General features: G+C 51.5%; 2 protein-coding genes across 2 annotated transcripts in view; one reads left to right on the plus strand and one right to left on the minus strand.

Moving 5' to 3' along the window:
* Window positions 1-1221: 1221 nt before the first annotated feature.
* On the plus strand, window positions 1222-21057 carry Dync2i2 (dynein 2 intermediate chain 2). Its single transcript, XM_051166881.1, has 9 exons — window positions 1222-1444; window positions 14373-14624; window positions 17976-18085; window positions 18648-18805; window positions 19310-19419; window positions 19866-20033; window positions 20132-20364; window positions 20538-20695; window positions 20819-21057. Exons 1-9 carry the CDS (start codon window positions 1253-1255, stop codon window positions 21055-21057), a joined length of 1620 nt encoding a protein of 539 aa, XP_051022838.1. The 5' UTR covers window positions 1222-1252.
* Window positions 21058-21130: 73 nt separating this feature from the next.
* Window positions 21131-25671, minus strand: part of Sptan1 (spectrin alpha, non-erythrocytic 1) — a 66157-nt gene continuing 61616 nt past the window's right edge. Inside the window, exons 50-58 of the mRNA XM_051166887.1 lie at window positions 25540-25652; window positions 25054-25071; window positions 24110-24172; window positions 23023-23077; window positions 22538-22734; window positions 22346-22399; window positions 22119-22265; window positions 21894-22041; window positions 21131-21605 (exon numbers count right to left, since the gene is read on the minus strand). Of these exons, the coding sequence (XP_051022844.1) occupies window positions 21480-21605; window positions 21894-22041; window positions 22119-22265; window positions 22346-22399; window positions 22538-22734; window positions 23023-23077; window positions 24110-24172; window positions 25054-25071; window positions 25540-25652 (921 nt within the window). The 3' untranslated portion in view covers window positions 21131-21479. The remainder of the gene's footprint in view (window positions 21606-21893; window positions 22042-22118; window positions 22266-22345; window positions 22400-22537; window positions 22735-23022; window positions 23078-24109; window positions 24173-25053; window positions 25072-25539; window positions 25653-25671) is intronic.

The following is a 25671-nucleotide window of genomic DNA, read 5'->3' on the forward strand; positions in this document are numbered from 1 at the left end:
CCACTCAGGCCAGTGCTCCTAACCTTTGAACCCTGAGTGCGATTTTTGGAATTCTTGCTGATGCTTGCGGAGAAGCCCTTCTCAAGAAGGGAGTACTTAGGAAGACTTTTCTATTGCATTTTATCCCCCCTCCCAAAGCGGCTAATCTAATCGGCCCTGCTGGCCTTGTCCGCTAAGGAGGATCCTGTCCCTTGTGTGAACTGAGAGAACCAGACCTGGGCAGGCTTCCCAGTCTGAGAAAAGAGGAAACAGGCCTAGAGGCCTAAGATGGCAGCAGATTACTGCCTGGAGCCTCAGGGCTGGGTTTGGGATCAGGTGTGCCACCTGCCTGATGAGAGGCCACCAGCCTCTGCCTCCTGAGCGCTGGGATTAAAGGCATGCGCCACCACGCCTGGCCAAGCTGAGGATTTAATAAGGATAAACACTCATAAAATTTTGGGTGCTTTGCTCGACACCTTGAAGTTGTGCCCTTCTCCCACCCCCCACCCCGACCCCCAACTTTGTAGACCAGGCTGGCCTCGAATTTACCAAGACCTGCTTGCCTCTGCCTCCAGAGTGCAGGCATTTCCAGGAGTGAGCCACCACGCCCGTCCTTAGTTAGGTCCCCCTTTTGTCTATGTGTTGCAGACAGAGTATGGGGCAATCTATCATTGAGATCAACTTCATCCGCAGTGGTTATGTCTCTAATCTAGTTTAACAAGCGTTGTATTTATTATTGTTTTATGTAAACGTTCTCATGGGGGGGGATCTTCCATCCAACCCCACTTTTGATTTGTGCATGAATATTTCCCATTAACATTCCATTCTGATAGAAACTGAAAATGCTGCTAACTCAAAGGACGAAATGTATGAGCTTCCATCCCAGCCAGATCTCTGGAACAGCCCAGCCCCCTAGGCCACTCCAGGCCATCTTAGCCGCCTCTGGGCTGGGCTGCTCAGCGCCATCTTTGAACCTGGAGCCCACGCCTCACTTCCGCCCTTCTCTTTATATCACGAAGAGCTGTTCCCGGGCCCCAAAATGTCCTCCGGGAATATGACAATCCTGAACCACTACCGTTTGGTTGTATTGGATGGTAAGAATCTCCATTTATTTATTTATTTGTTTTCTCCTGGGCCTTAAGGAGGACGGTGTAACCAGCTCAAAAATGGCGCCGTCAGCTTCACTTTCTCTTTTTTGAACTTCCGTTTTCCGAGGCGAAGCCGGCAGAGGTCACGTCTCAAGGCACCGGCGCGAGAGGGCGGGGCTGTCGCCATGGCAACGCGCGCCTCTCCCAGGCCATTTCGGCGGGCTGGAAGCGCAGGAGCTACTACGCTGGCTGCTGCCGGGGCTGGCGCGGCTGGCGGCTTGACGCCGGGGCGGCCGGCGCCTCTGCAGGACGAGACCCTGGGCGTGGTGTCCGTGCCCTCGCAGTGGAGGGGCGTCCAGGGCATCCGCGGGGAGACGGTGAGGGCGCGGGTTCCGCGGTGGGCCGCGCGGGCGGGAAGGCCGTTGCGCAGAGAGGGGCTTTCATAGTTTAATGCAAAAACTAAGTCGCGTTAGACTTTCCCCAGCCTCCGAGGAGAAAAACAAAAACCAACCAACCAACCAAAAAAAAAAACAAAAAAACCAAACCAACAACAACGAAACTGTTAGTGATTCCATGTTGTTAAAGGACGTTTATGTGGGAGAGCGTCATACGTGTGTCATGGCACTGGGAGGTCAGAGGATAGCTTTACACAGGTTAGTTGTTTCCTTCCACCACGTGGGTCCTGGAAATCCAGCTTCTGTTGTCAGGTGTGTAGCCAAGCGCCTTTCCCAGCTGAGCCACTTTGCTAGCCCAGCCCCACTTTTGGAAGGATTTTTTTGTGAATGATAGTTTTTAGGCATTTCAAACTAACATTCGTTTTTGGACGGAGCAGATTGCATCTTTTTATCTATTTATTTATTATTTATTTTTTCTTAAAGACCGGGTTTCTCTGTGTAGCCTTGGCTGTCCTGGATTCACTTTGTAGACGAGGCTGGCCTCGAACTCACAGTGATCCGCCTGCCTCTGCCTCCCGAGTACATGCGCCACAACGCCCGGCCGTTTTATGTTTTTTAAAGACAGGGTTTCTCTGTGTAGCCCTGGGTGTCCTCGAACTCACAGAGATCTGTCTGCTTCTGCTGAGATTACCACTCTGTATCCAGAGTGCCTGTGTCACCACTGCCCTTCTGTGGTTTTCTAGTTTAAGGAAAAAAAAAAAAAAAACATACAAATAAACTGGATGTGGTGGCTCAGGCCTTTAATCCCAGCACTCGGGACAGCCAAAGCTACACAGTGAAACCTTGTTTCAAAAATAAATAAATCCCTAAAACAACACACAAATAGCCAGATTGGAAATCATCAATTCAGTCTGACATCTTTCTTTTCCTCAAAGAGTGAGCCCTAGTCTTGTTAGTTTTCTTGTAGCTAGAGGTTTAGAAGTCCTAGGGGTTCGAAGAAACCATCCTGATTACATGGACTCTAAAGGCCCTAACCCTGGAGTGTGCGTCTCCCTCCGACTCCCACTCCCAAAGAAGATTCTTTAATTTTCCATTGGATTGTATTTCTTGATCCATTGACTGAGAGTGTGTTTGTGGGGGGCGGGGGCATGAATGTGCCATGGTGTGCTTGTGGACATCCAAGGACAGTTTGTGGGAGTGTGGGTTTCTGTCTACAATGGGAGTCACTCACATGGTGACACTCAGGTGTCTAGGGTTGGTTGAAAACACTCCTAAGCCGGGCGTGGTGGCGCACGCCTTTAATCCCAGCACTCGGGAGGCAGAGGCAGGCGGATCGCTGTGAGTTCGAGGCCAGCCTGGTCTACAAAGTGAGTCCAGGATGACCAAGGCTACACAGAGAAACCCTGTCTCGAAAAACCAAAAAAAAAAAAAAAAAAAAAAAAAAAAGAAAACACTCCTATCTGCTTTCTTAGCTGTGACAACCCAGGAGGCAGGAGAGAGCGGCAGCTTTTCCTCTTGGGATCAGTGGGTTATGCCTAAAATTTAGGAAAATTGGATTGTCAGGCAGCCAGGTGGTGGTGGCACATGCCTTTAATCCCGGCACTCGGGAGACAGAGGCAGGTGGATCTCTGTGAGTTCAAGGCCAGCCTGGTCTACAAAGCAAGTCCAGAACAGCCAAGGCTACACAAAGAAACCCTTTCTCGAAAAACAAAACCAACCAACCAAACAAACAAACCAACAACAAACAGGTGTGGGTGGGGCCAAGAGGGAGTGGGGATTTGATTGGGACATTAAATGAATAAATACATAAAGTAGTGAATCCAGGTATGGTTCCACTCGCTTTTAATCCCAGCACTCAGGAGGCAGAGGCAGGCAGATCACTGTGAGTTTGAGGCCAGCCTGGTCTACAAAGAAAGTTCTAGGAAAGCCAAGGGTATACAGAGAAACTTTGTCTAAAAAACCAAAACCAAACCAATAATAATAATAATAATAATAATAATAATAATAATAATAAATGAATGAGGAAGACAAAAAGAAAATCTATGCTTGGCCTGACATCAGGCTGCAAAGTGATTTGAACAAACAAAACAACCAACAGGCTGGAGAGATGGAGAGATGGCTCAGCAGTTAAGAGCATGGCTTCTCTACCAGAGGACCCTGGTTTGATTCCCTGCAGCCATGTAGTGGCTCACAACCGTTTAACTCCTCCACTTCCAGGCATCTGACACCCTCTCCTAGTGTCTGAAGGCACCAGGCACACATGTGGTACACACATACACATTAGGCGGAACAGCCATGTACGTAAAACTAGGTAACAACAACAGAAAGAAATGCTTTCCGGCCTGGCATGGTGGTGCACTCCTGTCACCCCAGCACTCGGGGAGGCAGAGACCAGAAGATCTCTGTGAGTTCGAGGCCAGTCTGGTGTACAAAGTGGGTTCCAGGACAGCCAAGGCTACACAGAGAAACCCTGTCTCAAAAAACTAAAATAACGAAAAGAAAGGAAATGTGCTGGGTCGGGCTGGAGAGGTGGCTCAGAGGTTAAGAGCATGGTCTGTTCTTTCAATGGTCATGAGTTCAATTCCCAGCAACCACATGGTGGCTCACAACCATCTATAATGACATCTGGTGCCCTCTTCTGGTGTGCATGCACAAATGTGGGCAGAATACTGTAAAATAATAAGTAAATCTTTAAAAAAAGAAAAGAAAAGAAATGTGCTGGGTAGTGGTGGCGCATGCCTGAAATCCCAGTACTCTGGGAGGCAGAGACAGGTGGATCCCTGTGACTTCGAAGCCAGGGTGGTCTACAGAGCAAGTCTAGGACAGCAAGGGATACACAGAGAAACAGACAAACAGAAAAGGCTTCATTTCCTTGTAATCAACTGATAAGATGTTTCTAGTCAAGGCTGGAGAGATGGCTCAGAGGTCCTGAGTTTGATTCCCAGCACCTGCATGGTGGCTCAGAATCATCTATAATGGGATCTGATGCCCTCTTCTGGCATGCAGGGTACGTGCAGATAGAGCACTCATACACATAAAACAAATAATTTTTAAAAAAGATTTTAAAAAGTAAACCAGGCGGTGGTGACACTTGCCTCTAGTCCCAGTACTTGGGAGGCAGAGGATGGTGGATCTCTGAGTTTGAGGCCAGCCTGGTCTACAGAGCAAGTTCAAGGGTAGCCAGGGCTACATAGAGAAACCCTGTCTCAAAAATAAACCAAACAGTAAAAAGATTTTTTCCAGTCTTTCCTTCCTGTCAGGAAGCCTGTGTCAGTGCTGTAAGTACTTTTTTGTTTGTTTATTTGTTTTTGTTTTTTTGTTTTTTTCCGAGACAGGGTTTCTCTGTGTAGCCTTGGCTGTCCTGGACTCACTTTGTAGACCAGGCTGGCCTTGAACTCACAGTGATCCGCCTGCCTCTGCCTCCCGAGCGCTGGGGTTTAAGGCGTGGCCACCACAGCCGGCTATAAGTACTTCTTGATCTCTGGCCAGTTTCTTTGGAGAAATCAAACGTTGGCAAGTGGGGATGAATGTCTGCATTTCAGCAGTGGACTAAAAGAAAGCATTAAATATTGTAGATTATTTCATGTCTTTGTTTTGTGTGTATGTCACGTAAGGTTGTGGTATTCTTGGAGACCAGAAGAGGGCATCAGACACCCCCATTCGTGGAGGTGCCAGGGATTGGGTTCTCGTGGGTTCTGAGAATTGAACCTAAGGCGTCTGGAAGAGCAGTCAGTATTCTGTTTGTGGGTTTTGTTTGTTTTGTTTTGTTTTTTGAGACAGGGTTTCTCTATGTAGCCTTGGCTGTCCTGGACTCACTTTGTAGACTAGCCTGGCCTTGAACTCACAGAGATCCTCCTGCCTCTGCCTCCCAGGTGCGGGGATTAAAGACGTGTGCCACCACTGCCCGGCCTATTTGTGTGTTTTTGTTTTGTTTTTTCAAAGCAGGATTTTCTCTGCATACCCCTTGTTCTGAACTTGCTCTATAGACCAGGCTGGATTTTTTTTTTTTGAGCCAGTGTTTTCTTTTTTTTCTTTAAAGATTTATTCATTTATTATATATCACAGTGTTTTGCCTGCATGCACACCAGAAGAGGGCATTAGATCTCATTATAGATAGTTGTAAGCCACTATGTGGTTGATGGGAATTGAACTCAGGACCTTTGGAAGAGCAGACAATGCTCTTAACTTCTGAACCATCTCTCCAGTCCTTGAGACAGCATTTTCTGTAGTGAAAGTTTTGGTTTCTTTAAAAACTCAGTTATGATCTGGGTGCAGTGGTGCACACCTATAATCCCAGCCCTCTTGGAGGCAAATGCAGTTCGAGGCCAGCCTGGTCTACACACAGTGAGTCCAGGACAACCAAGGCTACACAGAGAAACTTGTCTCAAAAAACTAAAAAACAAGAAGCAAAAAACAACTCAGTTATGGTATTATTATTATTTTTCAATCCCAAGTGTGGGATATCCGGGTGCTAAAAGCCCACAGCTGATAATTGTCTGGTGTGGCTTGGAGAGGGGCGTGGTCTTTGCCAGCTGCAAGTAGTTTACTTCTGAGGACTGAGAGGTTAGATACCAGAGCCCAGGAAGAGGAAGGGGACACTCCCAAGAGGGAACAGGGTAGGGGGAGGTGGAGCAGGAGGAGGGGGCTCCTTGGGGAGCTGCTTGTTCCTACTGCTGTGTTTGCTGTGGTTGCTTTGCTGGATTCCTGGATATTCTGAGATTGGCATTGCCTTAAAGAAGTCTTTGGTTTTTAGTTTTTTTAATAAAGATTTATTTAGTAATTATTATGTATACAGTGCTCTGCCTACATGTACATATGTAGGCCAGAAGAGGGCATCAGATCACATTACAGATGGTTATGAGCCACCATGTGGTTGCTAGGAATTGAACTCAGGACCTCTGGGAGAGCAGGTGGTGCTCTTAACCTCTGAGCCATCTCTCCAGCCCTGTTTTTTGTTTTTTTGAGACAGGGTTTTTCTGTGCAGCCTTGGCTGTCCTGGCCTTGAACTCTCCATGTTCCAGCTGCCTCTAATCTTAAAGAAATCTTAAGAGTGTCAGCTGCCGGACTGGAGAGGTGGCTTAGAGGTTAAGAACACTGTCTGAGCTGGGCGTGGTGGCGCATGCCTTTAATCCCAGCACAAACAAAAACAAAAACAAAAACAAAAAAAGAACACTGTCTGCTCTTCCAGAGGTCCTGAGTTCAATTCCCAGCAACTACATGGTGGCTCACGACCATCTGTAATGTGATCTGGTGCCCTCTTCTGGCCTGCAGGTGTATGTGCAGACAGAGCACTGTATACATAATAATAAATAAATATCTTTTTTTTAAAAAGTCAACTGCCACTGTAATAATCATACTGTTAATCTGCCTCCTTAGGTAAAGAACATGTAGGGTAATTGTGTGCTTATCGGTTACTATTAAATGAATTGTAAAGGCCAGGTGTGGTGGCGCAGGCCTTTGACCTCAGCACTAGGGAGGCAGAGGCAGGCGAATTGCTGTGAGTTCAAGGCCAGCCTGGTCTACAAAGTGAGTCCAGGATGGCCAAGGCTACACAGAGAAACCCTGTCTTGAGAAACAAAAAAACAAAAAACAAAAAAAAACAAAAACCAAAAAAACCCCGGGAGGCAGTGGTCTACAAAGCCAGGTCAGGACAGCCAAGGCTAACACAGAGAAACCCTGTCTCAAAAAAAAAAAAAAAAAGGCCTTTAATCCTTGCACTTGGGAGGCAGAGGCAGACCACATGGTGGCTCACAACTATCTCTAACAAAATCTGGTGCTCTCTTCTGGCCTGCAGGCAGAATACTGTATACATAATAAATAAATAAAAATTTAAAGAAAAAAAAAGAAGAAGCGCTGACAACCTTAGCTAGCCGGAAGTAGCTAAGGAGAGCTCCAGCCCTTCTCCGCTGACCTCCTTTCTCTCCTGCCTGGTGTTGGGGACTGGAAGGGAGGCAGCGGCATTAGAAACCCTAAGTGAAACAGTGTCAAAAGGCGCATATAGCTTCCCACGTGCCTTGGAACTCACTTTTTAGCCCTGGCTGGTCTTGACATTGCAGAGATCCACCTGCTGGTATTAAAGGTCTGCGCCGCCATGACTGGCCTTTCTCTCAAGTAGGCTAACATGGTCAGAGAAGGAAGGGTGTTTGGCTTGGGAGTGTAGATCACCAGGGGCTGGGCCTTGCACTTGTTTCTTAGTGGCTTGGTAGAGTCCTTTTGCGAGGTGCCATTGGTAATATATGAGGGCTTGGTGCTGCTGAGGGCTCAGGGTTGGGGGGGGGGTGCTTTGGAATGCTGGTACCTGTGCAGTTGTTGGAGCTCCTGAGATGCTCTGGAGAGTTTACATGCGTGTGTACCGCCTGTAGCCTGCTGTGACCCTGGACGTGCGGTGCGGCCTGGGAATCTGGCTTTAAAGACTATGATGTTGAGCCAGAGTTACTATCTACTCACTGAGCACAGCCTGCCGTCAAAACAGGTCTGTCCTGTCAGGTGGGTGGGTAGCTGGTGTCTGTGATTCCATGCCCTAAAAGATGGGACACTGAGAGGTGGGGTCCAGTGCTGAAGGCCAGCCTTGGCTGCATGATGAGTTCTAGATTAACCTGAACTACATGAGCTGTGTCTCAAAAGATCTGGGAAAGAAGAGTAGTGGTAAGATGCACGCATTACAAGCGGCTGGCGAGGTTCCGGTGGTGGCTAGGGAGCGCTTGTTTCTCGTGAAGAGGCCTCAGTAACAACACAGCTCACAGCAGACCTGGACTCTAGTTCCAGGACAGCGCCCAGACTCTGTGCACATACATGTAGGCAAAGCACATCTCTACATAAAAGAAGCAAATCTTTACAAAATATAAATAACTAAATATATATATATATACACATAACACGTTTTTGAGAGTGGATTTTGTCATCATGCCGGGGCTGCTCCAGACACTTGGGTTCAAGCAGTCCTCCAGCCACCCCAGCACCTGACTGCTACACTGTGATCTTTTATTTTTATAAAACTATTTTAAATTAATTAAATAAATATACATTGGTGTTTTGACTGTATGCATGTCTGTATGAGAGCGTCAGATACCCTGGAACAGGAGTAACAAGCCATTGTGAGCCACCGTGTGGTTGCTGGGAATTAAACTCAGGACCTCTGGAAGAGCAAGAGCAGCCATTGCTCTTAACCTCTGAGCCATCTCTCCAGTCCTTGAGACAGTATTTTCTTTGTAGCTCTGTCTGTCCTGGAGCTTGCTCTGTAGGCCAGCCTGGCATCAAACTCAGATGTCTGCCTCTGTGTCAGAGTGCTAGGATTAAAGGTGTGGGCCACCACTGCCTGCCTCAGCCTCTTTCTCCTTTCCTTCTTTTCTTCTTTTTTTTCTGAGACAGAGTTTCTCTGAGTAGCATTGGCTGACCTGGACTTGGTTTGTAGACCAGGCTGGCCTCGAACTCACAGAGATTCACCTGCTTGTGGAGTGCTGGAATTAAAGGCCTGCACCATGGCGCCTGGTGTTCCCCTCCTCCTCCTCTTCTTCCTCCTCCTCTTTTTCGGTTTTTCGAGACAGGGTTGGCTGTCCTGGACTCACTTTGTAGACCAACCTGGCCTTGAACTCACAGCGATCCATCTGCCTCTGCCTCCCCAAGTGTTGGGATTAAAGGCGTGCACCACCACACCCAGCCCCCCCCTTTTTAATGTTCATTTAATTACCCTCCCCAGGCTGCTTCGAGCCCCCAGGACACAGGCACCTCCAACACCCTTCATCTTCTCTCAGCTCTTCTGCTAAAGAGTTTGGCCTTCATGATGACTGCCTGCTCGGGGAGCTGCCCTTCCCCAGAACTCTAGTAACCTGATCGCACAGCATCTACAATGGGAGCAGTTCTGGTCTTGTTTTTTGCAGCTCTGACCCGTGTCTGCTCACAGACCAGTGCCCACAGCTTATCCAGATTGACAGTTGGGCAGACGCTCTGGTTCCTTTAAGTGGTAACGCCTCACTTCTCAAAGTCACCCGGATGATGTTTGTCAAAGTTGATCTGTGGTGATGTGTGCCTCCAGCATTCCTGCGGCCTCCAGGGTGCTGTGGCCCTTGCTGCACCGATGAGGCTGTGACCGTGGCTACATGGCCCCGGAGTTTCCGGGTCTTCCTCAGTCTGGATGGCACGGCGGTGCCACAAAGGAAAGAGTGCATCCTGCTCTTTTTTTTCCCTCCCCAGACAGGGTTTCTCTGTGTAGCCTTGACTGTCCTGGACTCACTTTGTAAACTAGGCTGGCCTCGAACTCAAAGTGATCGCCTGCCTCTGCCTCCCGAGTACTGGGATTAAAGGCGTGTGTCACTGCACCTGGCTCATCCTGCTCTTTTAAAGTGTGCCATTGGGTGGCAATCAGCTGCACGCTCCGCTCCAGGACTCTTTTCTCCTCGACCCATCCCTTGGACTGCGGGGTGGGCCTCTGTGCCCTGTCTCCGGCCCACCTGGATGAACTCCTCCATACCCTGCTCCCCGCGGGGCTAAGGCTGTGCCTGTGTATTTCACGGCACATGGCGCCCCCTGCTGGAGCCTGTCTTAAGTAAGTCTGTGGGTCATCCTCCTGCCATCACAGACAGGGTGCCAGGCATGCTACCATGGCTGGGGACCCTCTCCCCTTTGAGACATTTTTGCTCAAGCTGGCCTCAAATTCATGACAGTCCTCCTGCCTCCGCCTTCTGAGTGCTGGGATTACAGGTGTGTGACACTTGCTTTTAGACCCTCTTTATGGCAGTGTGAAGACAGCCTAAGCAGAGCTATAATAGCAGTCTCTACAGGTCGGCTCCCAGCTGCCTGGCCTCACCCTTGGGCCCTAGTCTTCTGAGTAGCTGTTTGCTGCAGAAGCACTCAGAGCCAAGTTCCAGCTGGGGGTGTGGCTCACTGGGCACAGCCCTTGTCTGGTATTCAGGAAGCTGGCTGCTCAGTGCTCAACACTGGAGACCCGGGTGTGGGACACATACCTGTGATCCCAGGTAGAAACAGAGGAGCAGAAGTTTGAGGTCACCTTGGTGTGTGAGACCCTGGAAGGGAGGGAGGCCAGCATTGCATGTGCGTTTGGCTAAACTCTGCACGTACATGGTGCAGAGTAGGGAGGCTGCCCTGGTTGCTGGCTCACCACTGCTCAGGGCGCTTAGAGCTTATGTGTCATTAACTCTGCTTCATGTAGGTGCTGTCTGCTAGACTGTGTCACATAGACTGTCTCCCAAGTGTTCACATTGTCCTTTGGGAGGGAACAGTCATGGATGGGGGTGTGTGCAGGTAGAGGAAACCTGGGGCCATGGAGAAGCCAAGAGGGTCTTTTTTCTTTCTTTTTTTTTTTTAACAAGACAGGGTTTCTCTGTGTAGCCTTGGCTGTCCTAGACTCACTTTGTAGACCAGGCTGGCCTTGAACTCACATCGATTCACCTGCCTCTGCCTCCCAAGTGCTGGAATTAAAGGTGTGCGCCACCACACCCAGTGCCAAGACGGTCTTTGGTGGGCTTTTTTTTTTTCTTTTTTCTGTGTAGCATTTGCTGTCCTGGACTCCATTTGTAGACCAGGCTGGCCTCTAACTCACAGTGATCTGCCTGCCTCTGCCTCAAAAAACCAAACTGTCTCAAAAAACCAAAAGTTGTTTTTTCATACACTACGTTCTGATTATGGTTTCTCCTCTCAGCTCCTCCCATATCCTCTCCACCCGGCCAAACTCACACCCTTTTTTTTTTTTTTTCCTAAAACCAAGCAACTGAAAAACAAACATACAAACCAGAATATGACCAAACAAACAAGCCAACAGAAAAAAAGTAAAAAAAAAAAAAAAATCTTTTAGAGCAAGTCTCATGCTTCCTGGGCTGGTTTAAGTTTGCAGTGTGCCAGGGTGAGCCTTGATCCCCTGCCTCCGCTTTCCCTGTGATAGGACAGTAGATGTGAGTGAGTCCATGTGTCCCATTTAAATTGTGCCTTTTCTTTTCTTTCTCCCTCCCTCCCTCCCTCCCTTCCTTCCTTCCTTCCTTCCTTCCTTTCTTCGTTCCATAGACCAGGCTGGCCTTGAACTCATAGAAGTCCTCCTGCCTCCGCCTCAGCTCTGCCTCCTGAGTCCTGGGATTAGAGGCAGGCCCCCTACACCAGGTGACCACACTAGCGAGAGCCTCTACCTTTGTCCACCTATGTTCATGTCATTGGCTTCGCTTCCTTGCTTCACTCTTGGTCTAGCATTGCTTGACTTGCCTGTGCTCAGGCTATGAGAGGCGTGTGTGGTGGAGCTGGTGCCCTCACGGCTTGCCCTGGGCTGCTGTCCCCTCAGCCATCAGGGCATTTCCTCTGTCCAGCCAAGTTCCAGGACTGATCAGTGAGTTGGGCCGGCCAGAGAGCCTCTTAGAGCAGCGGTTCTCAACCTTCCTAAAGCTGCGACCCTTTAACACAACTCCTCATGTTGTGGTGACCCCAACTATAATATTTTCATGGTTTTTTTTTTTCTCTTCCCGAGACAGGGTTTCTCTGTGTAGCCTTGGCTGTCCTGGACTCACTTTGTAGACCAGGCTGGCCTTGAACTCACAGAGATCCGCCTGCCTCTGCCTCCCGGGTGCTGGGATTAAAGGTGCGCGCCACCACGCCCGGCTTGTTTTTGTTTGTTGTTGTTGTTTTAGACGTTTTCATTGTTACTTCCTAACTATAATGTTGCTGCTGTTGTGAATCGTAAGGCGATGAAGGGTATTTGAAGGATGTCTGGTCTCTGGGCCCCAAAAGGCCCACAGCTTGAGAACCACTGCTTTAAAGTGAGCTGACAGTCTTCTGCCCCAGCTCCTATGTCCGCTCAACTTTGACAGTGAGGGGCAGACACCCACCCCAAACAGTTCATGGCAGATTCTGTGTGGTGCCTCTTAAGCCCACCGCATGCAGCATGCAGCTGCTTCTGAGAGAGGAGAAATTGGAATCTACCATCGTGACTATTGTGTGGCTGTGTGCGCGCATGGTTTTGTGTATATGGGTCTCATGCGCATGTGCGTGGAGGCCAGAGGAGCCTCTAAGCTCAGCCCACAGGTGGAGCCTTCCAGGGATGTTTGGCTCCACCTGCCTCTACCCGAGGCTTTGCATTGCTCCCTTGGGTGCCTCTAGGACTAGCAGCTCTCAAGTCTCCTTGAACTTCAGCCTGAAGGGACTTAGCAGGGCCTTCTCAGGGGCCCAGGTGGCCGACTCCCTCAGGCCTCTGCCAGGGCCGAGTGCTTTCTCTTGGAGTCTTTAGTTTTCATTTGTTTGTTCCTTTTGGTACCTGGCACTAAGTATCCTGTGCGCATGCGTGTGTGCGTGTGCGTGCGTGCGTACGTGCGTGTGTGTGTGCGCGCGCACCTGTCTGTCTGTCTGTCTATGTCTGCTCTCCGAACATCATGTGAAGTGCTGGGCAAACAGAAGTAGTGAAATGGGACCCTGTGCTGGAGGGACACTCAGTTTGCCACCCAGGAGTCTGTCTTTCTTTCTTTCTTTCTTTTTTTTTTTTTTTTTTTTAAGATTTATTTATTTTGCGTACAATGTTCTGCCTGCATGTATTGCCTGCACACCAGAAGAGGGCACCAGATCTTCTTATAGATGGTTGTTAGCTACCAGGTAGTTGCCAGGAATTGAACTCAGGACCTTTGGGAGAGCAGCCAGTGCTCTTCACCTCTGAGCCATGTCTCCAACTCTGAAAGTTTGTTTGTGTTTTTCCAGACAGGGTCTCTCTGTGTAGCCTTCGCTCTCCTGGACTCAACTTTGTAGACCAGGCTGGCTGCCAATTCACAGAGATCTACCTGCCTCTGCATCCTGAGTGCTGGGATTACAGGCGTGCGCCGCCACCCCCACCCCCACCCCCCCCCCCATCCCCGCACGCCTGAGAGTTTTGAGCAAGTATGAAGTTGACAGCTTTTTGTCCATATCCCCTGTGGCTGGGAAAGACACTGCACCCAGGTTCCAGGGCCTCAGGTCCCTTAGGGGCTTCAGGTGCAGCGCCTTGGTGGGAGCAGTGGTCTTAGCCTCACTCCCAAGAGGCTCTTTGGTAAAGACAAGATGATCACAAGGGTGGCTGCTCCTCTGAGCTGTTTCTTTCTTGTCATGTCTGTTGATGTAGGGACAGGCCCTGTGCACTGCTGACAGGGAGGCGGGGAGGGCCGTCAGGACATCGGTTGCCTTTCTCCCCTGCTTGTCAGAGACGCCCTTCTGCAGTAAAGGCCCTCTTCTGGCTAGGGGCTGATTGTTTATTGTTGTTGTTTGTTGGTTGGTTTGTTTTGTCAACTTGACACAAGTGAGGGCATCTGCAAAGAGGGAACATCAAATTTAAAAACGCCCGTGTCACCTTGGCCTGTAGGCGTGCAGGTGGGGCAGATTCTTGATTACTGATTGTTGTGGGAGGGCCAGCCCATCATAGGTGGTGTGGCTCCCACAGGTGGTCCTGGGCTGCAGCTGAGCAAGCCCCGGGGAGCAAGCCAGTGCGCAGCTTTTTTTCTGTGGTCTCTGCTTCAGTTCCTGTATTGAGTTCCTGCTCTGACTTCCTTTATGATGGAATCTAACTGTAAGCCAAAGAAACTCTTTTTCTCCCCAAGTTGGTTTTGGCCAGTGTTTATCACAGCATCAGAGCTAGCTAGGACAGTAGACCAGGCTGGCCTCAAACTCACAGAGATCAATCTGCCTTTGTCTCCCAAGTACTGGGATTAAAGGTGTGTGCCACCACATACAGTGTACGGTATGTGCTCTTAACCACTCTCCAGGTAACACCCCCTCCCAGCTGTTTGTAAAAAATAATTTGTGTGTATTTGCACAGACATGCGTGCAATTCTGAACTGACTTTCAGGAGTCAGTTCTCTCTGCCATGTGGGTTCTGGGAATTGAACCCAGGTTGTTGGACTTGGCAGCAAGCAGCTTTACCCACTGGCCTGTGACTCTGGTTTTAATTTCCTTCCAGAAAAGTTGTCAGACAGCCGGCATTGCTACAGCAGAGGCATCTGCGCAGGCCCGAACACATGAAGATGCCCAGGTGCAGACAGAGGCTCCTGAGGAGCCAGCAGCTGTGGTGCCTGTTTCCCAGTGTGACACTCTCAGGCTTGCAGCCTTTCTTCGGGGGGTGGAGGCCATTGTCATCCGGGAGCTGAACAACAGCTGGCAGAGCCATGCCTTTGATGGCTATGAGGTGAACTGGACGGAGCCTCAGCAGACGGTAAGGCCTTAGCTGGTGGCTTGGGGTGGCGCCCCTCCCTGAGGCTCCAAGGCTTCCTTGGGACTTCGCTTTGCTCCCCCAGGGACAATAGAACCAGCAACAGCAAGTGTACTAGGTGCAGAGGGTGAGGGGCTGGCTCACCCTGGGAGAACTGGGTCTTTCGGGGTACCATAGTGAAAGCAAGTGGCTGGTGAGGTATGGGGCTTATGCCAGGGCAGCTTGCCACTAGGCCTGGCAGCATCCTAGGCATGACCTGCTGTGGTCTCTTTCCTCGGGCCAACTGTAGCACCGTTATCTCTACGGTATCGATGAGCCTTGGGCAGGCTGAGTGCCGTGCCCGGGGCTGCACAGCTGAGTTACCTGAGCTGGGAACCTGAACCCTGGACTGGGTGCTAAAGGCACCAGCATGTCTTAGCATTTCTGCTTTCCAGACAGTTCCAAGTGGTCCCTTGTGGGCCTGGAGTACTGCTGGATTGACAGCTGACGCGTCAAGTGTGGCTAAACAATGGAAGTTTCCTTGTTTCCCAGTGGGCCTGGAGGCACCTCCATCACTCCAGGTGCATTGTCAGTGAGATAATTTAACTTTAAGAGCGCTCCACCACTGAGCCCTGTCCCAGCCTTACATAGCTCTGTCTGTCTGTCTTGTATCATTTTTGAAACCAAGTCTAGTTGAAGATGACCTTGAACTCTGATGGCTGCCTGCCCCAAGTCTGTGGTAGGCACACAACATTATACCCGTTGACACAGTGCTGAGGATTGAGTCGAGGAATTAGCAATGTCCCTGGAACGGTGGTACACATTTGTCATCCCAGACTGAGGAGGCTAGAGACCTGTGTCAGAGAAAACCCACACGGTGACAAAGAAGCATTGACTGTTCCTTTTTTGTTTCTCGGCTACAGAGTCCAGACTGGCCATTCCTCCTGTTTGTGTGACAGTTACCCAAGTGTGCCACCTGGCGGGACGGCGTGAATTTTTGTTGTTTTGTTTAGATTTATTTCTTTTGCTGGGCTGTGGTAGCACACAACTTTAATCCTAGCACTCGAGGCAGAGACAAGCAGATCTCTGTGAGTTCAAGGCCAGCCTGGTCTACAAAGTGAGTCCAGGACAGCCAAGACTACTAGAGAAATTCTGTCCCAGGAAACAAAAAACTCAAAATTATATATTTTAATTCCTTTTGATTTATTTATTTTTGTGTATATGAGTGCTCTATCTGCATGTATTCCTGCATGCCAGAATCAGGCATTAGATTCCAGTATAGACGGTTGTGAGCCACCATGTGGTTAGGTTACTGGGAATTAAACTCTGGACTCCTGGAAGAGCAAACAGTGCTTTTAGCCACGAAGCCATCTATCCAGCCCCTTTTAATTTATTTTAATGTGTGTGTGTGTCTGTCTGTGTGTCTGTCTCTGTCTCTCTCTGTGGATTTGTGCATGTGACTGTGAGGAGTATGGAGGTCAGAAAGGACATTCCCTCCCCCCCCCCCCCTTTTTTTTTTTTTCCAAGACAGGGTTTCTCTGTGCAGCCTTGGCTGTCCTGGACTTGCTTTGTAGACCAGTCTGGCTTTGAACTCACAGCGATCCCCCTGCCTCTGCCTCCTGAGTGCTGGGATTACAGGTGTGCGCCACCATGCTCAGCTCTATTTTCGGGTTTTGTGTGCCTCCCGGCCTGGCTTCTCTTCTTACCTCTTTGAGGAAGGCCTTCCTGACGCGGTGTCCAGGTTTCTGGGGCCTATTCTTTGCTTTACTCTCATTGTACTTTCTATATTTTGGTTTATTTATTTATCTTTGACAGTTTAAGCAGAAGTTTGTTTAGCAAAGTGAATGTTCCAAAGTCAGACTGTTCCAAGGCAGAGTGCCTTAAATAAACAAACAAAAAACCAAAAATAGGGTCTGGCTAATCTGGAACTCATTATGCAGAGCAGGCTGGCCTTGAACTCAGAGATTCACCTGCCTGTATAGTCCAGGCTGACCTCAAAGTCACACTGGCACTCAGCTGCCTCAGCCGCCCCAGGCCCTGCACCCCCAACCCCCCAGTCCTGGGAATGCAGGCATACATCACCACACTCTGGGCCCTCTGCCCCTGGGTCTCTGTCTCTATGAGCGGGGCTGCTGCTGAGTGGTCTTTGGGGGTTCCCTGGCACCCACAGCCTTGCACATCACTGGCAGTGGCATGTGTTCCTAAAGGCTTTTTGCAGGGCTAGGCTCTTGCCTTGGGCCAGTCATGCAATCAGGTGTGGAGTTTTACACTGGAATTTGGTTCTCTGCTGCTATGCCCCTCCCCCTGGCATCCTTTGGGACTATGACTTTCTCCCTTGCTGCTCTCACCTGCTGAGAAAAAGACTCCAGGGCCTTGATTTTGGGGAGCCAGACTTGTTGGCCCACACCTTATAACTTCAGTGCCATGAGGCTGAAGCAGGATTGCCATGAGTTTGGGGCTAGCCTGGCCTACATACTGAGACACTGAGAAGCTTTTCGCTCCCCCTGGTGTCTAATAGTCCATAATAAAATTGTCATGCTAGCCTTCTTTAGTTAGAAGAGTTTAATGCATTCCCCTGTGTGCAGCCGCTGCCCTATCTTCCAGCTTTTTGCCCCATGTGCTAAGCCCTAAGACTCTGGCTTGGAGCCACCATCAGCTGTGGTTCTCAGGCCACCTTCCCAGCTCTTGGAAGTGTCCTGCAAGGCAGATAGATGAAGGCTGTGTATTTTCTGTCTTTGCGGAAGGGGTCGAGACACGGTCTTACTGTGTACCAGCCTGGTACTCAGTGTATAGCTCAGACTGGTTTAGAACTCATAGTGATCCTCCTGCCTCAGCTTCTCAAGTGCTGGGATTATAGGGATGAACCCCATGCCCAGAGTAGCCTACATTTTCCTCTTGTATGACCAGTAGATGTGGTCTTGGGCTGTTTGGGCCTGGATTTTTCTGTGGCGCTATGAGGTTACTTACTAGTGCAGCGGTCCTCAGCCTTCCTAATGCTGCAGCCCTGACATACAGCTCCTCATGCTGTGGTGACTCCGGCCATAAAATTATTGTTGTTGTTACTTCATAACTGTAATTTTGCTACTATTAAGATTCATAATATGCTGGACCTGGTGGTGCGTATGTACCTTTAAGCTTAGCACCTGGGAAGCAGAGGCAGGTGGATCACTGTGAATTCGAGGCCAGCCTGGTCTACAGAGAGTTCTAGGACAGCCAAGGCTACACAGAGAAACCCTGTCTCGAAAAACAAAAACAAGATTCATAATGTAAATATCTATGCTTCCCAATGGTCTTAGATGACCCCTGTGAGAAGGCCATTGGGAAGCACTTACTAGATGGACTAGTGTTTGGGCTAGGAATGGCCTGTCTCTGCAGGTGTCCTGTCTGCACACCCTGGTCTACCCCCCAGCCCAAGGGCAGGGTCTGCACGTGACCGGCATTTCCTGGAACGCCACAGGCTCTGTGCTGGCCTGTGCCTATGGCCGGTGAGTGACAGCTGGGATAAGTGGGAAGAGATGCCAAGACTTGTTTGAGCTTCTGTTTGACTAGTAAAGAGCAGAGGGGGGTCTGAGATCCTATGCCCCAAGGCCCACCTCCCTACCTGGCAGCGAGCCCTGAGTTGGGCTTATGTTGGTCACCAGCCACTATTCTGGTTTTTGTTGCTGGATGCTCTATGGTCCCCATCCACCAATGTGTGGATACACATTTCGGGTCTGAGACCCTTTCCCCTACCACCAGGCCTCACTATGTAGCTCAGTCAGGCTGGGCCTTCCAAGTGCTGGAATTACAGGTATCCTCTGCACATAGTGAGCTATCCCCCAGCCCAAAGGTCAGGTCTGCATGTGACTAGCATTTTCTGGAACACCTAGGGTTTACAGACAGGCCATCTGCAGTGGCATCATGCCTGGCTTAGGGACTCTTTTCTAGATAACTTTGTGCCCTTGTGAGTGCCACAGAGGAACCTATGACATATACCCATAGTACACAGTGTGGGTGTGGTTTCTGGGGGGTTGGTGGAGGGGGGCACTCAGGCATGTCTCCATGCAGTCTGGACGATGGGGACTGGAGTACACTCAAGTCCTATGTGTGCACCTGGAACCTGGACCGCCAGGGCCTGAACCCCCAGCAGCCTTCAGTAGTGGTGGAGGTGCCCAGTGCGGTCATGTGCCTGGCTTTTCATCCCACACAGCCCTCACACATTGCAGGTGAGTGTCTCACCTCCCCAGCCTCCTCTTTTCCATAGGCTCAGCTTCTGCCCAGCCACAGGCAGACAGGAACCCTTTTGCTGGCCTGTCAGCTTCTGACCACGACAGGCCACTTGGGGGACAGTGAGGTTGCCCTGGCCCCTAGGTTGTCTGTAGCTGGGGGATAATCCACCTTTGTGGCCCTCTGAGGGCTGTGGAGCCTGAAGGAAGGAGTCATTTGCAAAGGTCTGAGGCTGGCAGGATGAGAACAGCGGGATGGAGGTGGGCTGTGCAGTGCCGGCAGCAGATGTGCCTACTGGAGGGGTAGGTTGCTGGGCGTGGGCCCCAGCTTTCTATGGGGGAATGGTTCCTGGGGCGCAGTAAGGAGGGACTGAGTCTGAGACCCTGGAATTAATATTTTCCCTCTCAAGAAATCCTGAGAAGAGGCCTTTGTCCTGGCTACGTGGGAGGGAGGGGTTGCTGGGCATGGCTGAGCTGATGCCCAGGCCCTGCTTATCCACACAGGGGGGCTGTACAGTGGAGAAGTGCTGGTGTGGGACATGAGCCGACCCGAGGACCCACTGCTTTGGCGCACAGGTCTGACTGATGACACCCACACAGACCCTGTGTACCAGGTCAGGAGGCTGATGGGTGGGAGCAGGAACCCACTCCCACACCCTTGGTGGGAGTGGAGTGGGGGTGGGAGAGGGCTGGCACCAGAGCTGGGCACCAGGGAGTTGGTGGTTGGACAGCTGCCTGGGCATTCTTGGAGCTCATGTCTGAGTCATGACTGAGTCGACTCCAGCCTCTTCATTCTGGGCACAGAGGCGGCTTCCCCCTCAAATGCTCCCTGCCAGCAGAGGCAGCTTTCCCACAAGCTGCCCTCAGGGGCAGGGCTCGTCTCCAGCCTCCGGCACAGGTGGCCTACCCTGCCTTCCTGGGTGCTAGCCTAGTGGCCTGGGGGAAGGACTTCAGAAGGCCATGGCTGCCTCTGGCTCTGGTTTCCTCTAGAACTCTTCACCCCAGAAGGGCTGCTGCTGAGGGGGCAGCTGACCCTTTCTTTCCTGCTTTATTGTCTCAGGTGCTATGGCTGCCTGAACCCCGGCACAGCCACCGCTTCCAGGTACTGAGTGCAGCCACAGATGGGAGGGTCCTGCTCTGGAGGGGCAGCGGGGCTGGCCAGCTGCGGCTCTCGAAGGGCTTTGCCTTAGCCGTGCAGCAGCTGCCTCGGAGCACCAGGCTGAAGAAGGTAAGGCCAGGGACTAGCCCGAGGCCCCTGGGCTGTGGGAACGTGTTCTTCCTCTGCCCCACTGGCTGTCAGGACTTGTCATTGCTGCGTCTCCACAGCCACCCCGTGGAGAGACTGAGGTGGGGGTGACATCAGTGGCATTCTCCAGCTTCGACTCCAGCCTCTTCATTCTGGGCACAGAAGGCGGCTTCCCCCTCAAATGCTCCCTGGCAGCAGAGGCAGCTGCCCTCACTCGGATGCCCAGCTCTGTGCCTCTTAAGGCCCCAGTGCAGTTCACCTTCTCTCCCCATGGCGGCCCGGTGTACTCTGTGAGCTGTTCCCCTTTCCACAGGTAGGGATGCCAGCATGGGTGTGCCACTCGGGCACAGGGGCCATCCTGCCTCAAGCTTTTAAACACCAGCATTCTGATTCTTTGCAATTTGGTGGTTGGTCCCAGGGCCAGGGGAACTTCCCACGGGCAGACAGGAGGTGGCGGCAGCACCACAGGCCTTCCTTCCTCTCTAGGAATCTCTTCCTGAGTGCTGGGACCGATGGCCACGTCCACCTGTACTCTATGCTGCAGGCCCAACCCCTGACCTCACTGCAGCTCTCTCACAAGTACCTGTTTTCCGTGCGCTGGTCCCCTGTGCGCCCCTTGGTTTTTGCTGCCGCTTCTGGGGAAGGTAGGTTAGCCACACTGCTAAGCCATGTGGTGAGGACGGTTTAACCTGGCCACTGGCACCCACCCCAAGTTGTTCAGGAGCAGTGACATGTCACAGCCTCTCAGCAACGGTTTCTCTCTGCAGGTGATGTACAACTGTTTGACCTCCAGAAAAGCTCACAGAAACCCACAGTTTCCATAGCACAAACCCAGGATGGAAGTCCTGTCTACTGCCTTGAATTCAACAGTCAGCAGACCCAGCTCTTAGCGGCTGGTGATGCCAAGGGCACGGTCAAAGTGTGGCAGCTGAGCACAGCCTTCACAGAACAAGGGCCCCGGGAGGCCGAGGATTTGGACCAGCTGGAAGCAGAAGTAGCTACCTGAGGGTCACAAGGAGCAGCAGGGTGAGGTGTCCCCTTTAGGGTGTGTGCTAAGCTGGATAAAGAGGAACAAAGCCGTTAGGGGGAAGAGTTGTCCTTTTATTGGTCTTTTACATGAAAAGAGGATTTGGGGGAGAACAAGGGAGATGAGCCAGCTGCTTTGACTTTGAAGCAGGAATGACGGCAGCTGGCGCAAACGCGGGTCGGGTCTGGGTCCCACAGCAACAGTGATTGTGACTGGACTGGAAGCGGTTTATTGAAGCACCATTTTCTACTAAGTTTTACCCCAGGCTAAGCAGGCTTACGGTTACATTGGAAAGTAACACTGTCTGGAATATTCTCCTTGAAAGCAGAGGAAGTGACATGCAGCAAGGTGATAGAGCAGGGCAAGCAGCGTCGTAGGTCAGGCTCACCTACGAGCCAAGATCAATTCACAAAGAGTGAGCGGGTGAACTCGACATAGTCAAAGGCAGTGGGGAGCTCTCGGCCCTTGCCATCCACATAGGGCTTCATGTGGGAGACGCAGTAGTCAGCTTGTTCCCGGGTCAGGTTCTGGAGGAGAGATGGTACAGTCAGGCGAACCAGTATTGACCTCAAATGCCCACAGGGAGGCAGAGGGTGTGAGATTGAGGCCAGCCTAGCCTACAAACTGAGTCCAGGACAGCAAGGGCTACACAGAGAAACCCTGTCTCAAATAAACCAACCCCCCCCCCCCAAACCAAAACAAATATCCACAGCCCAGTCATGCAGGTAGACACAGGCTCCTGAGTGTTAAGACATCTATGTGGTGAACCTTTCGCCATCAGCTGTGCCTGAAGTCTTGCCCTTCTCAAGTCCTACCTGGTAGAGCTCCTCCTTGGTCACATAAGGCTTGCCCTCGGAGCTGAGGGCTCGGAAAGCACTCTCGATCTCCTCACTGGACTTGACGTTCTCTGTTTCACGGCTGATCATGAAAGCCATGTATTCTTGCAGGGAGACGTGACCATCCCTATGGAGGCAGGTGCCATGAGCACAGAGGGCAGAGGGAGCCAAGACTGTCCTCCCATCACTGTCCCTTCAGGTTACCTGTTGGGGTCAACGGTGTCCAGGATTGCCTCAAACTCGGGATCTGGCTCTCCTTCCTCTACCATAGGCAGGTCATAGCCAAGGGAGCGAAGACAGGATTTGAACTCCTGATGGTTCAGACGGCCAGATTTGTCCTTGTCAAAGTGTCTGCAGCACAGAGTGCAGGGCTCAGCACATGGTCCCTGCCACTCAGCTCCCTTCAGCCAGGGTGCCTGGGCCATACTCACTTGAACATCATGCTGAATTCCTTGAGGGCCTCCTCAGTCACTCCGGTTGTGTTCCTAGAAGAACAACAAAAGTAGGCAGCAGGTGTTCCGTGCACAAGCGGCATGTTCTCCCCTCCTGTACCAGTCCCTTCTTAATAGCTGCATACTTTGGGTGGCCCCAATGGGCCCAAACTCTGGTCCACACCCTGGTACCTGGCCTGGATCTGCTGCTCCAGGTTGTGCTGCATGCGCATGCCCAGCTGGTCCAGCTGGTCCCACTGCTGGGCCAGGCCCACAGTGCTGTGCTCGGTGTACTTATTGTCCAGGATGAGGGCTTCCTCCATGGCAGCCCCCAGGTCCTCGATCTTCTTCAGTTGACTTCTCATGGCTCGAATCTCTTGGTGCTTGCGCTGCCAGGTGGGACAAAGCGGCGTGAGATAGGGCCCCTTAGTTCTAGCTCAAGATCTGTGCTGGCCTCAGAATCCAGCTGAGATCTCTCAGGGGCAAAGAGTCTAGCAAAGGAAGAGTGGTAATGGGTGGGGAGCCATAGGGCAGACCTTCAGCAGCTGGGCCTCAGCCTCAAGTGGGGTTCGGTTACAGCAGCCAGCACAGACTTGAAGGGAAAAGGGGGCCTAGCCAGTTTCAGGCTGAGTGGCTGCTGTGCTGGGGCCTCTGGGGTGGCCTTTTGGGAAACTCACTTTGGTAGCTTCCAGCTGAGATTCCAGCGTTCCCGACTCTTCCACCATGCAGGACCTAAACACAGCAGCAGCATAGTGAGCAGAGGCACCGTTTCAGCAGACCAGAGCCCACATTTAACTCTTCCCACTGGTACAAAGTGCCCATAGTCTGCAATTCTATTATCCGAGGAAACAACGTATCTGGTTATCGGCCACCTCTCCTAACAGGCCTGGGAAAGAGAGGGTCCCAGCTGTTTCGGAGACACACAGGCCAAGCCTCAGCTCTTAAAAGGTCACTCAAGAACTGAATCTGTTCCCCAGAGGAACAAAGCAGCTTCAGGCCTGACAGCCCCCCCCCCCTTTTTTTTTTGCAGGCACAGGAGGCCAGGAACCCAACAGGAACCCTTGGGGCTGTAAGCACAGACAGCAAGAGACTGCTAGTCCCCTTAGCCCTATTTAGTTTCCTTTAGGCTACTGAGGGGAAAAGCCATATTCTAAGACACAGCATGGCCAATAAGACAGCTGAGCGGGTGTGCTAGCAAACTGGTTCCAGCTCAGGACAGCTGTGATGGAACTCCAGCTTTGGATTCTAGTATCTAGACACAGCCAGGCTAGCTTCCTTTTGAAGGCCATTTTCTGAGAAGCCAGGTAGCCTTGGGGGAAGCCTGCTTCTCTCTTAAGATGTGTGAGGACAAAGAAGGTTCCCAGTGAACAAAGACATCAAACAAGCAGGGTCATGGGTCACGTGCAGGGACAAGGTCACACAGTGCACACAGCCCGGTCTCCTCTGTACCCGTATCTACCCAAACCTACCCTTGTGACTTCAGCTAGCCCGGGAGAACTCTAAAATCTCCCCAAGCTCAAAGTGCTTTAGCAAGGCAAGCACCAGGCTTCCTCCTACCCCAGCAGTTGAGACTCACAGGCACACCCCGTCCCCCAGGAAAAGGGAGCCCCAGGGACTGAGGCAGGAGGCAGGGCCAGTGCAGCGGAGGGGGACAGACCCTCCTCCCAAGTGGCTAGGGTGTGGGTTAGAAAGCAGAGCCGCCTGGGAGTCCAGAGTGCATTGGTAAAACCACAGTGAGGGAAGAAGAGAAATAAGGAGAAGAACCTTCCAGACAGATCATCCCCAACTTCATACTGATAGACACGAATGACCCGACGATATGCTATGCTATTCAAAGAAAAGAAACCAAATGAATACACCAAAGGGAGGCGAGGCAAGAGCATATCGAGACAGACACGTGCCGCAGCCGGCAGCCTGGCACTGGGTGGGAACCATGGGTAGCTCAAGGGGTGTTGGGCCAGGTGGGAAGAGGCTTGGGAGGAGCCACAGGTGAGGAAGCATGGCGTTGCACAGAAACAAGACCAAGAGCAGCAGACAGCATAGGGTGGGGAAGCCTGTGGTGCTCAGGCCAGATGCTGCAATCCTTCCAGCCTTGCAAAGCCAACTACAGCCTGACGCATGGGCAGATTCTGTGGTCACTACCCCTTACATGCCTGACTTTCCCCTCCTGCAGAACCTCATGGGCTCTAGTTAAGCCTCAGTCTGGACAGGGGACGGCCTAAGTGCAGGCTCCTGCTGGGACTGGAGACAGCCCTGCTCCTCCCGGGGGCTCCTCCAAGCCCTGCCTCTCTAACATGGTTAACACTGGGCATTTTCTCTTTTGCTAGGGCAAGCAATTCTGGTTACCTTCCCCAGGGGAAGACAGGGCCACTGCAGCCCCATGAGGGCTGCACAGCTTCCCCTCAATTGGACGCTGTACTCACTCAGTCTAAGCTTCATGTACCCACTGACTGCCGGGGCTTTCTAATCCAGTCCTGGTAAACAGGCATGGGCAGGGGTCTCAGGTTGTAGACTCTAAGCTTCCTCCCACAGTTACACTCTCTACCTTGAAAACGGGGGAGTGGCTCCCCTACAGACCATGGGCATGGTAAAGGTGGGCAGGAGGCCCATTCTGGGATCCTTTGCAAGCCAGGCCACTGCGGGACAAGGGACACAGGGACAAGCACACAAGACACCACACGAGCCCGGAGAAAGAAGTCAATATTAACCCGTCGAGGAGATAGGTTCTGTGGAGATCCAGGCATCCAGGCGTGGTGGTAGCGTCCACATACAGCAGCAGTCAGGACGAGGTAGAGGAGAGAAGAAACAAACAGCATCAGCACCCTTCTGCCACTGACCTTGTGTCGTCTGACTGAGCCTTCAGCAGTCCTGCCTCACTCAGGACAGTGGCCAACACCATCTTTAGACAAATGAACCATGCAGAGCTCACTTGCTCTGGAACCCAATCAGACCATGCCAGCCATTAGTCCGAGCAGTCCTGTCTACCAACCACCCCATCTCTTTTGGGGAGACATGGCCTTGAACAGCACAGTATATACCAATTGGACTCAAGGCTCATGGCCAACCTTTTGCGCAGTGGGATTACAGATGCCAATTATGCCCTGCTTAGGTAGCAGGTTTCAAACATGCTCCCTAGGCCCCAGCCATAGGGAGCAGCATGTTCCCTGGGCTAGCCCCAGAAAGAGGGCAGGCACCTGGTCTCCTGGATCCACTGGTGGAAGGCGTTAGCATGCTGGGCAAATTCCTGGCGCAGCTTGTCATTCTCTTCCTGCCGCCGCTGCTCCTTCTGCAGCTCCAGCTCCCGCTCCTGCAACAAAAGGGAGGCA

Source organism: Acomys russatus, chromosome 24, assembly GCF_903995435.1.
Source record: "Acomys russatus chromosome 24, mAcoRus1.1, whole genome shotgun sequence".
Taxonomy (NCBI): domain Eukaryota; kingdom Metazoa; phylum Chordata; class Mammalia; order Rodentia; family Muridae; genus Acomys; species Acomys russatus.

Coding starts and splice junctions, on each gene's coding strand:
- Dync2i2 (XM_051166881.1), top strand. CDS start 1,253: ATGGCAACGCGCGCCTCTCCCAGGCCATTTCGGCGGGCTGGAAGCGCA. Junction 19,420..19,865: donor ACACAGACCCTGTGTACCAG/GTCAGGAGGCTG, acceptor TTATTGTCTCAG/GTGCTATGGCTGCCTGAACC. Junction 20,696..20,818: donor TGCTGCCGCTTCTGGGGAAG/GTAGGTTAGCCA, acceptor TTCTCTCTGCAG/GTGATGTACAACTGTTTGAC.